At 47.6% G+C, this 15,406-nt stretch overlaps 1 protein-coding gene across 1 annotated transcript in view; it reads left to right on the top strand.

The window, feature by feature from the left end:
* Positions 1-15,406, top strand: part of LOC140391525 (FERM, ARHGEF and pleckstrin domain-containing protein 1-like) — a 326,539-nt gene that overhangs the window by 289,938 nt on the left and 21,195 nt on the right. Inside the window, 4 exon segments of the mRNA XM_072476099.1 lie at positions 2,724-2,813; positions 5,310-5,392; positions 9,797-9,915; positions 12,719-12,882. Coding sequence (XP_072332200.1) covers positions 2,724-2,813; positions 5,310-5,392; positions 9,797-9,915; positions 12,719-12,882 — 456 coding nt within the window.

Raw genomic sequence — 15,406 nt, 5'->3', positions numbered from 1 at the left:
TTTGCACATTCCCCCCCCGGTGTCTGCGTGGGTTTCGCCCCCACAACCCAAAAATGTGCAGAGTAGGTCGATTGGCCACGCTAAATTACCCCTTAATTGGAAAAAATAATTGGGTAATCTAAATTTTTTTTAAAAAATGCAATGGGAATCGAGACGCCCAGATTTCGCAGGTACTTCACCATTCTTAAACCGTAAATGAAGAATTGGCAGAGGTGTCACTTTACGGAGGAGGTATGTTATACCAAAAGGTCCTGTCTCAGGTGGATGTGAGAGATCCTGCAGCTACAATTCCCCCAGTGCTGATTAATATTTATCCCTCAACCAACAGCACTAAATACATATTATGTGGTCATTATCACACGGCTTATTGTGGGAGCTTGCTGTGCGTAAATTGGCTCCTGCTTTTCCTACATTACAACGTTGATTACACTTCAAAATTAACCCTTTGGCTTCAAAGACATTTGGGATATCCTGAGGTTGTGAAAGAATAACGAGAAAGGCGGACATTGTTATAACACTTTTCACGATGAGTGGACATCTCAAATTAATTAATGCCGACAAATAAATATTTTTTGAAGAGTAGGTACTGCTGTGATGTAGGAAACATTTGTTTTTTTAAAATTTAGAGTACCCAATTTTTTTTTTTCCACTTGAGGGGCAATTTAGCGTGGCCAATCCACCTCCCCTGCACATCTCTTTTGGGTTGTGGGGGTGAGACCCATGCAGACACGGGGAGAATGTGCAAACTCCACACGGACAGTGACCCAGGGCCGGGATTCGAACCCGGGTCCTCGGCGCCGCAGTCCCAGTGCTAACCACTGCGCCACGTGCCGCCTTCGTGATGTAGGAAACGTGACAGCCAATTTGCACATGGGAAGCTCCCACACACAGCAGATCATCTGTTTTTTGGTGATGTTGATTGAGGGATAACTATTAGGCAGGGCACTGTGGGAGAAACCCCCCTCCACCCCACACCTTTTGAAATAGTGCGGCACGTCATGTCACGCGGCACAATTTAAATTTATTCATTCACGGGATGTGAGCGTCGTTGGCAGGGACAGCATTTGTTGCCCATCCCGAAATACCCTTAAACAGAATGGCTTGCTGGAGCATTTTAGAGGGGGGGGGGGGGCGTTAAGATTCAACCACATTACTGTGGATCTATGCCCAGGTGTAGGCCATTCCGGGTAAGAACGGCAGATTTCCTTCCTTAAAGGACACACTAGTGAACCGGGTGGATTTTTTTACATCGTCCATTTTGCCATGAAGAATAAAAAAGAAGCATGTCATCCAAATGGTGAGCTGCAGAGGGATCTGGGTGTCCTAGTGCATGAATCACAAAAGGCAAGTATGCAGATGCAGCGAGTAATTAGGAAAGCTGATAGAATGTTATAATTTATTGTGAGGGAATTGATTACAAAAGTAGGGAGGCTATGCTTCCGCTGTACAGGGCACAAGTGAGACCACATCTGGAGTATTGTGTACAGCATTGGTCTCCTGATTTAAGGAAAGATGTAAATATATTGGAAGCTTTTCAGAGAAGGTTTATGAGACTAATACCATGAATGGCAGGTTGTCTTGCGAGAAAAGGTTAGGTTTATATTCACTGGAAGTTTAGAAGAGTAAGAGGCAACTTAAGATCCTGAGGGGTCCTGACGGGTTGGATGTGGAGAAGATGTTTCCCCTTGTTGGAGAATCTAGAATAGGGGTCACTGTTTTAAAATCAGGGGTCGCGCATTTAAGACAGAGATGAGGAAAGAACCTTTCTCTCAGAGGGTCGAGAGGCATCCGGAGTTCTCTTCCTCACAAGGCAGTGGCAGCAAAGTCTTTCAATATCCTTAAGGCAGAGCTAGATAGATTATTGACTGGCAAGGGGGTGAAAGGTTATCGGGGGTAGGCAGGAATGCAGGGTTAAGGTTACAATCAGATCAGCCATGATTTTATTGAATGGGGGAGCAAGCTCGAGGGGCCGAGTGGCCTTTTCCTGTCCCTAATTCGTATGCTCAACAATCAATGATGGTTTCATGGTCGTTATTACTGACGTTAGTGTTATTTTCCAGGTTTTTATATAAATTGAATTTACATTCTACCAGCTGCTGTGCCGGGATTTGAACCGGTGACCCCAGAGCCTGGGGTTACCAGTGATATTGCCACTACGCCACCATCTCCTCTTTTCCATTCACCTACAATGGCAGATGGGGTGTCAGTTTAATGTTGCATCTGAAAGGCGAGACCCTCACATACAAGCTCACTACTGCACCCTCACGGTGCAAGCTCACTACTGCACCCTCACAATGCAAGTTCACCACTGCAACCTCACGGTGCAAGCTCACTACTGCACCCTCACGGTGCAAGCTCACTACTGCACCCTCACAATGCAAGTTCACCACTGCACCCTCACGGTGCAAGCTCACTACTGCACCCACACGGTGCAAGCTCACCACTGCACCCTCACGGTGCAAGCCCACTACTGCAATGGAGTGATTTCTGAGCTTGGGCCCTGACTCGAACCCAGAACTTGGTGACTCAGGAGCAAGACTGTTGCCCACTGGGCCACAGCTGGCTGATGATATGATTTTTCACATGGGTTTAAATATGAACGTATTCAGCAGTGTTTAATTTTCAATTGAAGTACATACTTTACTGCAGACATTGGAACTGTTCAATAAGAAACTGTTCTTTTCTTCCCTGTCCCTCCCCTCTCTCTCACCCCAATGTTCCAGTTCAGTGATATTCTCTTGTACACAAGTAGAGGATTGACTGCAACCAACCAATTCAAAGTTCATGGGCAGATACCCTTATATGGTATGACTGTAAGTATTGATTTAATACAAATTGAATTTGCGTCTGACTGATATTCCATTTCTATATAATATATTGCTATACTGAATTACCATAAATCACAGCATGTAAATCGATTTAAGGTATAAGGTGACCCAGGTTTTCCGGCCCCTCCTCATCGTGCTTTTGTATATAATTGGCATATAAGTCAGCCTCCGTTTTTCAGCCTTGACATGCTGCATTCGCACTAGTCGTCAGCCTCCCCACAAATAAATGTTTTACCTCCTGATACCTTATGACTGGGCACTCGGGGTCAAGCTGCCGATACAGCTGTGTTGGGCAGGAATTTAAGACATGTCCCTTCTTTGCATCACATAGAGTCCCTACAGTGCAGAAGGAGGTTATTCCGCCCATCAAGTCTGCACCGACCCTCCAAAAGAGCGCCCTAGCTAGGCCCACCCTATCCCTGTAACCCCCTAACCCCACCTAACCGTTAGATACTCACAGGCAATTGATCGTGGCCGATCCACCGAACCTGCACATCTTCGGACTGTGGGAGGAAACCGGAGCACCCGGAGGAAACCCACGCAGACACGGGGAGAACGTGCAAACTCCACACAGTGACCCGAGGCCGGAATTGAACCCGGGTCTCTGGCGCTGTGAGGCAGCAGTGCTAACCATTGTGCTAACGTGCCGCCCCTGCGAATGATACTTCAGAATGGTGACAATCCATGCACCAAGCTGGCATTGTACAAGTCAACCCCCATTTATGAAGGGGTTCCCCCCCCGATTCTATGGCCGGAATTCTCCGGTGGTTGGGATTCACTTTTCCCGTTGGCGGCGCATCCCCGCCAGTGGGTTTCCCGGCGGCATGGGGTGGTTACAATGGGAATTCCCATTGACAAGTGGCAGGAAGATAGAATCCCATCGCCAGCGAACGGGGACTGGAACATCTCACCCCAATGGTCGACTCATATGCTGACAATATGGTAGCTGCATCCATGTAATTGTCCATCCTCTGAGTTTCATCATTCCACCATTGATGACCATGTCTCCAGATGTCAGCGCTGTAAACTCTAGATTTCCCTCCTTAAACCTCTCCACCTCTCCTTTAAGATGCTCCTTAAGACCTACCTCTTTGTTAACGTGTCCTAATATCTCCTTATGTGGCTCAATGTCAAATTTAGTTGCATAGTGTTCCTCTGCGGTGCCTTAGGACATTTTATTATGTTAAAGCTGCTGTATAAATGCAGGTTGTTGTTGAATGAGAGATGTGTTGTCAGAGGCAATTGAATCTTCTATCTCGAGCGCAGATCTCCCACCTTTCCTCTCTCTCAGGTTAAATAGCTCTTAAGGCCAGAGGTCATTATCTGTGCACAGCATGATCAGAAGGAATCCGTGTCATGGAGAGAGATTAGATACGACTGATTGAGCCGCACCTGGAGCTCGGTATTGTGTTCTACGCACCAGACATGACCTCCTTAGGCGGCACCTTCCAAACCCACCACTGCTAATATCTCGAAGCACAAGGGCAGCAGATGCATGGTTACCACCACCTGGAAATTTCCCTTCTATCCACACTCCATCCTGACTTGGAGATATATCGGCCGTTCCTTCACTGTCGCTGGGCCAAAATCCTGGATCTCCCTCCCTGACAGCACGGTGGGTGTACCTACACCTCATAGACTGCAGCCGTTCACGAAGGCAGCTCACCAGCACCTTCTCAAGGGAAGTTAGGGATCGGCAATAAATGCTGGTCTTCCTAGTGATGTCCACATCCCACACACACTAAAAACAGGAGCCACCTTTTTGTGATCTTCAATTCATTTCTCAGCAGAAGGAATAATATATATCCCAACTTCCCTGATCCATAATTATATTATCCCCGTGTACAGGAGATAGGAAAAGAAGAGGTTTATCCCTGGATAGATTGTTTGTATGTTGATTTGGAAGTAATTTATATTCTTAAATGTTACATTGAATGTAGAATTAACAGCACAGAAACAGCCCAAATGCTCCATGCTGGTGTCCATGCTCCACACGAGCCCCTTCACCACACTCTGCCAGTGTACTCTACTATTCCTTTCTGTCTCGTCAGTATATCCAGCTTCTCTGAAAACGCATCACCTTATTCACCTCAACCACTCCCTGTGGGAGCTAGTCCCACATTCCCACCACCCTCTGAGTAAAAAACGGTTTCACCTGAATCCCCGTTGGATTTAATCAGTGACTATCTTATACCAAAGGCACCCAAGCTTTGGTCTCACCTTCAGGTGGAGCCTGTCCAATAGCTTGACCCAAAAGGATGTTTCTGTTTACATGATGCAAGAGGAAAGCTTGGGAGCCACGTCGTGAATCTTGGAGGACAAACTAACATGAACACTGCTGCTCAATGCCAAGCGAGAGATATTTTAGCTGGCCTTCCGTTTCAAACTAAATTCAGACTGATAGTTCCAGTTGGACCCTTCGTCAATTTGCCAGCCAATCAGCTGCTCCTATGTTTGACTTTTTTAACCTTTTCTCTTCAGATTGAGGAAAGTGAAGATGAGTGGTCGCTGCCTCACTGTTTCACTCTCAATGCGCAGCGGCAGTCCATCGTTGTAGCTGCAAGGTAGGGAGCCGGCCTCGTTCACGTTGTAACCCTTCACACTTGTTGCCTCATCGAAATGAAGCGGGTGTTCAAAATGTCAACTGAGTAATTTGACTGTCCAAGTATAGGGCGCGATTCTCCGAGCCCCGCGCCGGGCCGGAGAATCGGCGCAACCACGCCACGACGCCCCGACGTCGGTGCGCGATTCTTCGAGGTGCGGATAATCGGCGCCATTTGCACCGGTGCGTTTGAGGCGGTGCCGGCCGCTGGAATCGGCGGGGCCACCGATTCTCCAGCCCGGATGGGCCGAGAAACCGTGCGGATATGACAGAGTCCCTCCGGCGCCGTTCACCCCTGGTCGCTGACGGGGGCGGCCTGTGGGGTGGGAAAAGCGCTCCTTCACCAGGGGCGGGGCCTCCGATGGGGTCTGGCCCGTGATCGGGGCCCACCGATTGGCGGGCCGACCCCTCCCCCCCCCCGGGCCTACTTTGTTGCGCGGCCGGCCCCTGAACCCCGACACCATGTTGAGTCGGGGCCGGTGCGCTGAAGAAGTCCCGCGCGCATGCACAGGTTGGCACGGCGACCATTTGGCGCCGGGAAGGGAAGCTGAAGTGGCATGAACCGCTCCAGCGCCGTGCTGGCCCCCCGAGGGGGACAGAATTGGTCTTCCACTTGCCCGTTTCGTGCCTTGGTGAAACGTGCCGCCGTTCACGACGCGCAATCACTTTGTCTCCATTTTGGATAATCGCCCCGATAGTTTGTGTGTTTGAATGAATGAAAAGGCACGCAACATAAAAAAGACCAATTGGCTGAGCCAGTCCATTCCTTCACAAACCATAGACTGATTACAGCACAGGAGGCCATTCACCCGTCGTGACTTTACTATATTGACTCACATGACAGAACTTGCTCTGGTAATCAAAGCGCTTGCATTTAGAATCAGGTAAACTGGCAGTTGTTGAGTCCACTATTGACACAAAAACTGCACATTAGATTTAGATATGTCATTCGTTTACTGTAATTTGAATTGAGGCAGCAGGTACAGGCATCTTCACTAATTGGTGGGCAGTCACATAGTTCGATTATTACCTGGGCAATGTTTCCTTTTGTTGTTTTCTTTCAGTAAATTTAGAGTATCCACTTTTTTCCCCCCCAATTAAGGGGCAATTTAGCGTGGCCTATCCACCTACCCTGCACATCTTTTTGGGTTGTGGGGGGTGAGACCCACACGGACACGGGGAGAATGTCCAAACTCCACACAGACAGTGACCCAGGTCCTCGGTGCCGTGAGGCAGCAGTATTGAACGCTGTGCCACCGTGCCACCCTCTACCTGGGCAATGTCGCTTCTTCGACAAGGGGCTTGCTTTTCTTTTTGTAGGGGGCATGTGTGATCAGGCCGGAGAGATTGAAATCTTTCCGGTTGTCACAGCTACAATTTGCACTTCCTGGAGCTGTCATCCTAAGGTGACCCCATTCCAAATCCACTTTATGGAATCAAAAGAATAATGAATGATTTTATGCAATAGACAGAATAAATGGGCTCAGTGAGAATGTGAAGCAGTTGCAAATTGAACATTAAATCACTCTGCAGAGAGGTACCCTGAAGTGGAAACAGTATCATAGCAACATAGGAACAGTAGCAGGCCATTCAGCCCTCAAGTCTGTTCTGCTATTCAACGAGATCATGACTGATCTGTGACCAAACTCCATCCCATCTTTATCTATAATCTTTAATACATTTGGATAACAAAGTCTATCAATTGCCATTTGCTAAAGAGAGTTCCAAACTTCCACCCATTCCTTTGCATGAAGAACATTTTCCCAATTTCACTCCTGCAAGGTCTGACCCTAATTTCCAGACCTTGCCCCCTCGACCACGACTCCCCAACCCGCAAAATAGTGTCTCCCTATCGACATTATCAGTTCCCCTCAGTATTCTGAAATCTTTGATAAAATGACGAGTTAACCTTTTGAATTCCAGGGAATACAACCCTAGTTTGTGTGATGTTGACCCGTAATTCAACATTCGGAGTTCAGTTGGCTTCTGTCAAATCTGCACATCAGTTTTCTACCCTTCTCCAGGAAGTTTATTTGAAAATTAATTAAAAAGTTAAAAACATGGAGCGTCCATTGCCCGACGCCGGTTTCGTAACTGGCGACGCCACTTTGACGATGGTTTATGAGTCTCTGCCCCCTCCAAAATGGCATCATTGTGTTGCTCGTCTCACGCCGTTGAAACGCTGTTGGCACGTCATCGGAAGGCCCTCCCACGATGCTCCGCCCCTGATGGGCCGAGTTCCCGACCGCGCAGTTGACGTGTGGTCTGAGCGGTCGGGAACCCTGCGGACTGCGTCCAGCGCCACCACACTCGGCCGGGATCTGTGCTGCTGACCGGGGGGAGGGGGGCTTCCACGCGGTCTGGGGTGACTGATGGAGGGTGGCCTGTGGGGTCGCGTTTGGCGGGTCGGGTCGGCGCACGGCCGGCGCCATGTTGTGTCGTCATGCGCATGCGCGGCCACAGACCCAGCCATTCTCCAGCCGTTTTTGGCATGGGAGCTGGGAGTTTCACTTGGCACCATTGCTAGCCCCTCACTGGTCCCGGAATCCGTGAGGGTTCAGCGCCGATTTTGGCATCGTAAAACTCCCGGGAATTCTCCATTTCAGCCAGCACTTAGCCGCTGAAAGGCGAATCCAGCCCCTGATGTATGATTAATTCCACAGGTCCCAGACCATGGAACACATCGCATCAAACTGCTTTCCAAGATCCGTTGCGAAAGGCACCGCCCATCACGGTTAAATTCTTGCTAGTCAGTTAGTGAAGAAACAAACTAGAGCCAGTTGTTATGTGGAATAGATTTATTCACAGGGTGAAACCTTACGGGTATATATCTCCTGACTTCACTCCACTGCTGTGTCATTAAGAGCCTCTTTATATGTGCTCAAGTAACCATCCAATCAGTGCTCTGCACCTGTATATATTTGACCTCAGTTGAGACAATCTCCACTTGTTACCTCAGGTGCCCATCAACAGGATAACGACAGTGACCATAGGCCCTCTGAGAGAGAGAGTCTTGGGAATTAATAATGGAAAAAAAGGAGGGCAGTACGGTGGCGCAGTGGTTCGCACTGCTGCCTCACGGCGCCGATGCCCCAGGTTCGATCCCGTCTCTGGGTCACTGTCCGTGTGGAGTTTGCACATTCTCCCCGTGTTCGCATGGGTCTCACCCCCACAACCCAAAGATGTGCAGGCTTGGTGGACCAGGATAAATTGCCCCTGAATTGGAAAGAATTCATTGCGTACGCTATATTTATAAAACAAAAATAAGGAAATGGTGGATTAATTGAACTGGCTGTCTTCACTGTCCAACAATCAAATAACATCCTTAAAATGATTGCAAGTCAAGAGATTAAAGGGAGGAACTTAAAGAACAGTACTGGGCAGCACGATGGCACAGTCGTTAGCACTACTGCTAGGGTCCCGTGTTCAATTCGGCCTCGGGTGACTATCTGTGTGGAGTTTGCACTTTCTCCCCGTGTCTGCGTGTGTTTCCTCCGGGTGCTCCGGTTTCCTCCCACAGACCAAAGATGTGCAGGTTAGGTGGATTGGGCATGCTAAATTGCCCCGGAGTGTCCACAAGGTTAGGTGGGGTTGCGGGGATGGGGTTGGGGCCGTGGGCTTGGGTAGGTGCTCTTTCCAAGGGCCAGTGCAGATTCAATGGAACGAATGGCCTCCTTCTGCACTGTAAATCCTATGAACAGTGATAATAAAAAATAATCTTGCCCGTCCAATCCCGACCCCAATTTTCCTTCCTTACGCTCTCCTGTCCACACAGTGCTAACTAATAGAGGTTTACAATCCCACAGGCACCAACAATCCTCTTAAATCTGTTTTAGGTCATTTTTGCAACAGTGAACCTAGTTAAGCTTTTCAACCAAAGCCTTGAACTTCACGATGAAGAAGCCGAGTGGACACACCTTGCCGTTTCCTGTGGTGCGCTGACTCCTAAAATCCAAAATCCTGACTCCAGAAGTGAAGCATTGAATGGGCAGGAAGTGCAAAGCTTTCTTCTATAATTATTTTAAAAAATATAAATTTAGAGTGCCCAATTCATTTTTTCCAATTAAGGGGCAATTTAGCGTGCCCAATCCACCTACCCTGCACATCTTTGGGTTGTGGGGGGCGAAACCCACGCAGACACGGGGAGAATGTGCAAACTCCACACAGACAGTGACCCCTGTCCGGGATCGAACCTGGGACCTCGGCGCCGTGAGGCAGCAGTGCTAACCACCGTGCCACCGTGCTTTCCGCAACGCTTTCTTCTATGAGAAAGAAGTGCTTTGTTACGAACTGCGAAAGTTCATACAGACCAGAGTGGTTTGCACCCAATTTGAATCGAATCTCATGATTTTTTTTTTTCCATCAGTGCCCAGGTAGAGATGGACAAATGGATCGAGGATTTGCAGATGGCTGTCGATCTCGCTCAACAATGCAACGGGTTGCCGAGTGAACTGATGACTCTCAGCCCCAGTGATGGACCCCCCAGTAAGTTAATGCTACGCTGAACCAGCTTCGCAGGCTTGGCTAGCATTTCTTCTTTGAGTTACAGTGTTTTTTAGGCCAGTGCTTTCTTTGGATTTCATCAAATCTACAATAAAGTAATTGCCACCTATTATTGAACTTGTGATCTAGGGCAGCACGGTGGCACAGTGGTTACCATTGCTGACGCAAGGGGCGACACGTGGCACAGTGGGTAGCATTGCTGCCTAAGGCGCTGAGGACCCGGGTTCGAATCCCGGCCGTGGGTCACTCCCGTGTGGAGTTTGCACATTCCCTCTGTGTCTGCGTGGGTCTCACCCCCACAACCCAAAGATGTGCAGGTTAGGTGGATTGGCCACGCTAAATTGCCCCTTAATTTGGAAATAAATAAATAATTGGGTACTCTAAAATAAAAAACATTGCTGCCTCACTGTGCCGAGGTCGCAGGTTCGCTCCCAGCTCTGGATCACTGTCCGTGTGGAGTTTGCACATTCTCCCCGTGTCTGCGTGGGTTTCGCCCCCACAACCCAAAAGATGTGCAGGGTAGGTGGATTGACCACGCTAAATTGCCCCTTAATTGGGAAAAAATGAATTGGCTACACTAAATTTATAAAAAGAAAAGAAAAAAAGAACTTGTGATCGTGTCATCTCATGAGAAAGACTTTTGAAGAGTCATATGAACAAATATGATGGTCCCAGTACATGAGAACATACAGTACGATATAATGGCCTCAGGATGATATTGAATTATGCAATATTGGGGCTATTAGTTGAAAAAGTGTGAATGAAACTTTTCTGAAAAATAATGTACTTAAAAATATTCATGAACTCCTTTTACTTTTCAGCCATTGTAATTAATTGGTTTTGAGCCTCTAAAAGCAAAAATGTTGACTGGCTTCCTAGTAGAATAATGAATGCCAGAAAAGATTATCCTAAACCTAGACCTATGCAAGTAGGCCTCTGTGTGCTGATACAATCTCTGTAGAGACCGATAACTTAAAAAAAATACAGACATCCAGGTAATATTTGAAAGGATAATATGAAAAGAATTCATGGTTCAAGACTTTAACTGTAATAAGCAAACTAAAAGCACTATTGACTCAATGCTATTTTTGCAAGCGATTTATAAATCAAACCACAGAGCAGAATTTCCCCTTCTTCTTTGAACACAACTGAAAATCCCACTTCAAAAAGATACTTTACACTGTCCCTTAGGTAGCCATGTGCTTTTTCCCAGATCCATCCTAAATTATTCTCAGCTCCCAAGGGTTTTCCTTTCCCAGCCTGGTAACGTTTAACCCCAGAACTTTCATGGTGAGTGCTTCCAGCAGATTCTCCCTCTAGAACAAGCTCGGGAAAACTTCCAGCCTTGTTTCAAATCCTCACGAATTTGGTTATTTCAGTCCATGCGCAAGCTCCCACCTACATTCCTGTCCAGTCAACCATAGATTTTCATCCCCCAGCTTCTCCCTCTCTCCAAAATCCTGGCAGACTGCCTGTATCTGAGAGTTTCCGGGATGTCTTAGAAACACTTGCCCTGTCAAAACCCATCTCCATGGTGATGTGAATTACATGGGTCCTGTATCCATGTAGAAATGTTGATTAGCTAACCTTGAGACCCAAACTCTGTTTTATCTTGGGAAGTAAATGGCCAATTTAGAGCATAATTGTTTACTACTCGACATTCTCAACTTCTTCCTGGGACTTTGGGGATTATCAGTCTAACCACTGTAAGCACTGATGCTGCTACCATTGTGTCTAACATGAACATCTTAAAATCTTTTTCCAGCAAAACAACCCCTTCAATCTTATTGTGTATGAGATTATTCCCTTGTCCCGTGCCTCCCGAGAATGTCTAGAGTCATTACGGAACAGAATATAGCTATTCTGCCCACCAAGCCCATATCAGCCTTCTGTAGAGCAATCCAGTCATTCCCATTCCCTCATTCTATCCCCACAGGCCTACACTTTTATTATTGAGCCATGGAGTCATTATGACACAGAAGGACATTATTCAGCCTCTGAATTCTGATCCTTGGGTTTTCCTGCCCATGATCATCAGTACTGGTTTCCTCCCTAGTTTTATTAGGTTTCTCAAGTTTGTGAACAATCTACCCATTATACCTCACTAGAAACCGCTGATTTCACCATTTCTAGTGTTGGAAACAAAGTGGAGGGTTGGGGGGTGGGGGGGGGGGAGTTCCGGATCTCCACCTTTGTGCAAAGAAGGCATCACCAGCAAATCTGACTTTAATTTGAAAGATATTTTGGACTCTCTCCATCAGAGAAAATAGGGCAGCACGGTGGCACGGTGGTTAGCACTGCTGCCTCACGGCGCCGAGGTCCCAGTGTGGAGTTTGCACATTCTCCCCGTGTTTGCATGGGTTTCGCCCCCACAACCCAAAGATGTGCAGGCTAGGTGGATTGGCCACGCTAAATTACCCCTTAATTGGAAAAAATGAATTGGGAACTCTAAATATTTTTATTTTTTTTAAATAACAATTCAAATCTTTTTTAAAATTAGGAATCATTCTCCTGCTTTGAAGCCTTTCAATTTGTTTTGGTTTTCAGCCTGCGTGTTAGGTGTAATTTAAAAGAATGCTGGATTCCGACACTCCGTTCTTCACACTGTACCCTGATCAGACCCAGTGGCTGTACCTTCTGTTGGGATTGTGTGTGTTTTGCGATAATGTACGTAGCATTTTTTTTCATCCCTGATGTTAATGCCACCCGTTGATTTAGCCCAACAAGTTGACCAGGTTGCTGGATTATTGTAAATTTTTAAAGGACTTTTCGATCAATTCTTTAGAATCGCCAGATGAGACATCAGTAGAGCATGAATCTGAAGATGATCTAAGTGCCTCAAGGACCTCTCTTGAGAGACAATCACCCCATCGTGGCAATACCACAATGCACGTTTGCTGGCACAGAAATACTAGTGTTTCAATGGTGGATTATAGCATTGCTGTGGAGGTACAAGCCATCTCAAAACTCAATCTCTTTGCAATGTGACACATGCAGATTTTTATTAAGAAAAAGTCAATGAATTCCATGACTGTTTAAATTAAATACTTGTCTCCAACTCAAAATTCTGACGAGCAATGATTTCCAGGCTTCAAATACTGGGCGGGAAATTTGATTTAATGGAGGTGTTCAGAAATTACTTTGGATAAATTGGGAGAAACTGTTTCTAACTGGCATTATGGGTCGGTAACTAAAGGACACGGGTTTATGGTAATTGGCAGAAGAGGCGGAGGGAGAGGTGAGGAGAAGTTTTTGATAGCTGAATGAAAAGACTTCTAAGAAACTCGTCGGACTCCCCTCGACTTACTAAACCCAGCCACGTGGAACTCGGCGGAGGGCCATTCGCTGGTGGCGGGTTTCTCTGTTTCCGCCACTTGTCAATGGGATTTCCCATTGTAGCCACCCCATGCTGCCTGGAAACCCCCCGGGAAGCGAGACTCCCAATGGCCGTAGAATTCCAGTGAAGGGTTTAAACGTTAGAAAAGTATATTACAGAAACTTAACTGGACAAGCCACATACAACACTGTAGCTTCAAGGGCAGGTCAGAGGCTGGGAATTCTGCGTTGACTAACCTGCCTCCTGACTCCCCAAAGCCTGTCTACCTTCTACATGTCACAAGTCAGCAGTTGTCTGGACGAGCGCTCGAGGATCTCAACACCATCCAGGACAAAGCAGCCCCACTCGATCGACGCCCCATCCACCAACTTAAATATTTACTTCGCTCTGCCACTGTGCCGAGAGTGTGAACCATCTACAAGCTGCTTGGCAGCAACTCACAAGGCTTCTTCGACAGGACCTTCCAAACACATGACCTCTAAAATCTAGGAGGACAAGGGCAGCAGACGAATGGGAACACCACTTCCTGCAAACTACACCCCCCCTCCCGCCCCGCCCCAAAGTCACACACCATCCTGACTTGGAAATATATCGGCCGTTCCTTCACTATCACTGGGTCAAAATCCTGGAACTCCCTCCCTAACAGCACTATGGGTGGACCTACATCACACAGACTGCAGCAGTTCAGGGAGGTAGCTCACCACCACCTTCTCAAGGGCAATTAGGGATGGGCAACATCCTAGCCACCACCTTCTCAAGGGCAATTAGGGATGGGCAACATCCTAGCCAGGGATGCTCACACCCCATGAACAAGAAAAAGCTCCATAACTTGTCAGAATTTTCAAAGTTTGCAGATGTCAAATTAGACTGGAAATATCCTTTATTGCTAGGATTTAGTCTGACACGGAGCTCGGGGAGTTTTGGAAATGATCGGGAGTAGATTTGAAAAGATTAAATTGACACAGCAAATTATAAGTGAAGTAAGAATGGATACATGTTATGATGTGGTTTTCAACTTGCTACAATGCTAATAATTTCTGGCGGCCATTGCTGTTGGGACTTATACAAAAGCAAAATAATGCAGTTGCCGGAATTCTGAGATGAAAAAAATTTAGAAGAACTGGAAATTCTCAGCAGTTAAGGTGAGCAGAGAAATAGAGTTAAAGGCTCATTTTAAATGGCAAGGGGGCAAGTTAAATAGGGTCCACCACCATCTTCCCACCCACCCCCGTACGCCAAAATCAGCAGGCGCCTGTCATATTTAAATAGATAATCCCGGGTCAATTAGGCTTGTTACCAAGCTAATTAACCCAATAATCTGCTGCCCTCGCCATAATACATTTGGGGTGGGCAGTCAGGCGGGAGTGGGCAGCCCGATGTTTAAAATAATAATTTCTTTGAAGTGCTGGGAAGAAGCAGGGTTCTATCTTAGGAGGCTGCCCTTTTCAGGCCTGGGGGAGCCCTCCTAAGATAGAACGCCCCGCTTTCCCCCTACCCATCTGTTACTTTAAACTCACTGTCCCAGTCCCGTGCGCCTCTCTGCGACCTGCCCAAACCCCCTCCCTGCCCAAGACCCTGGACTTAGCTGTTTCCAGGGATCCATGGGGCCTTGATCTTGATCCTCTTGCAGAGCCGGCAATGCGCTCTTAGTGCGGCCAAGAACTGCCAGCCAAACGGATTGGCCAGCGGCTCCCGAGGGCGAGATTAAGACCCACACTGCCCCAATTTAGACCACCCACATTTCCCCCCCCCCCTACTAGTAAATATTCAGGCCAACTTTTCAGGTCGTGGTGACTGTTATATGATGACTGTTGGTTTGGTGGGAATTATCGTCTAAATATGGACAAACAGAGATCGACGTTTCCGCTCCCAGTTGTTTTGTCTACATCTTTGGACTAGACCTCTTCTTTGATCCTCCAGTTTAGATCCCCCACTGTGGCAACATTGCCTTTCTAATCACCTTGACCTGAAACGTTGGGAGGGATTTTGCAGCCGTCCCTGCCTGCGGGATCTTCCAATCCCGCCGCCGCCCCCCCCCCCCCCCCCCCCCCCCCCCACCCCCCCACCCCGCTACGGCGCAGGACGGTGCCAACAACAGGAAACCCCTTTGACAGTGGCGGGATCAGAAGGTCTCAC

This window comes from Scyliorhinus torazame, chromosome 15 (assembly GCF_047496885.1).
Source record: "Scyliorhinus torazame isolate Kashiwa2021f chromosome 15, sScyTor2.1, whole genome shotgun sequence".
Classification (NCBI taxonomy): domain Eukaryota; kingdom Metazoa; phylum Chordata; class Chondrichthyes; order Carcharhiniformes; family Scyliorhinidae; genus Scyliorhinus; species Scyliorhinus torazame.
The sequence above is the reverse complement of the archived record's forward strand: the minus strand, read 5'-3'. Positions and strand labels throughout refer to the sequence as shown.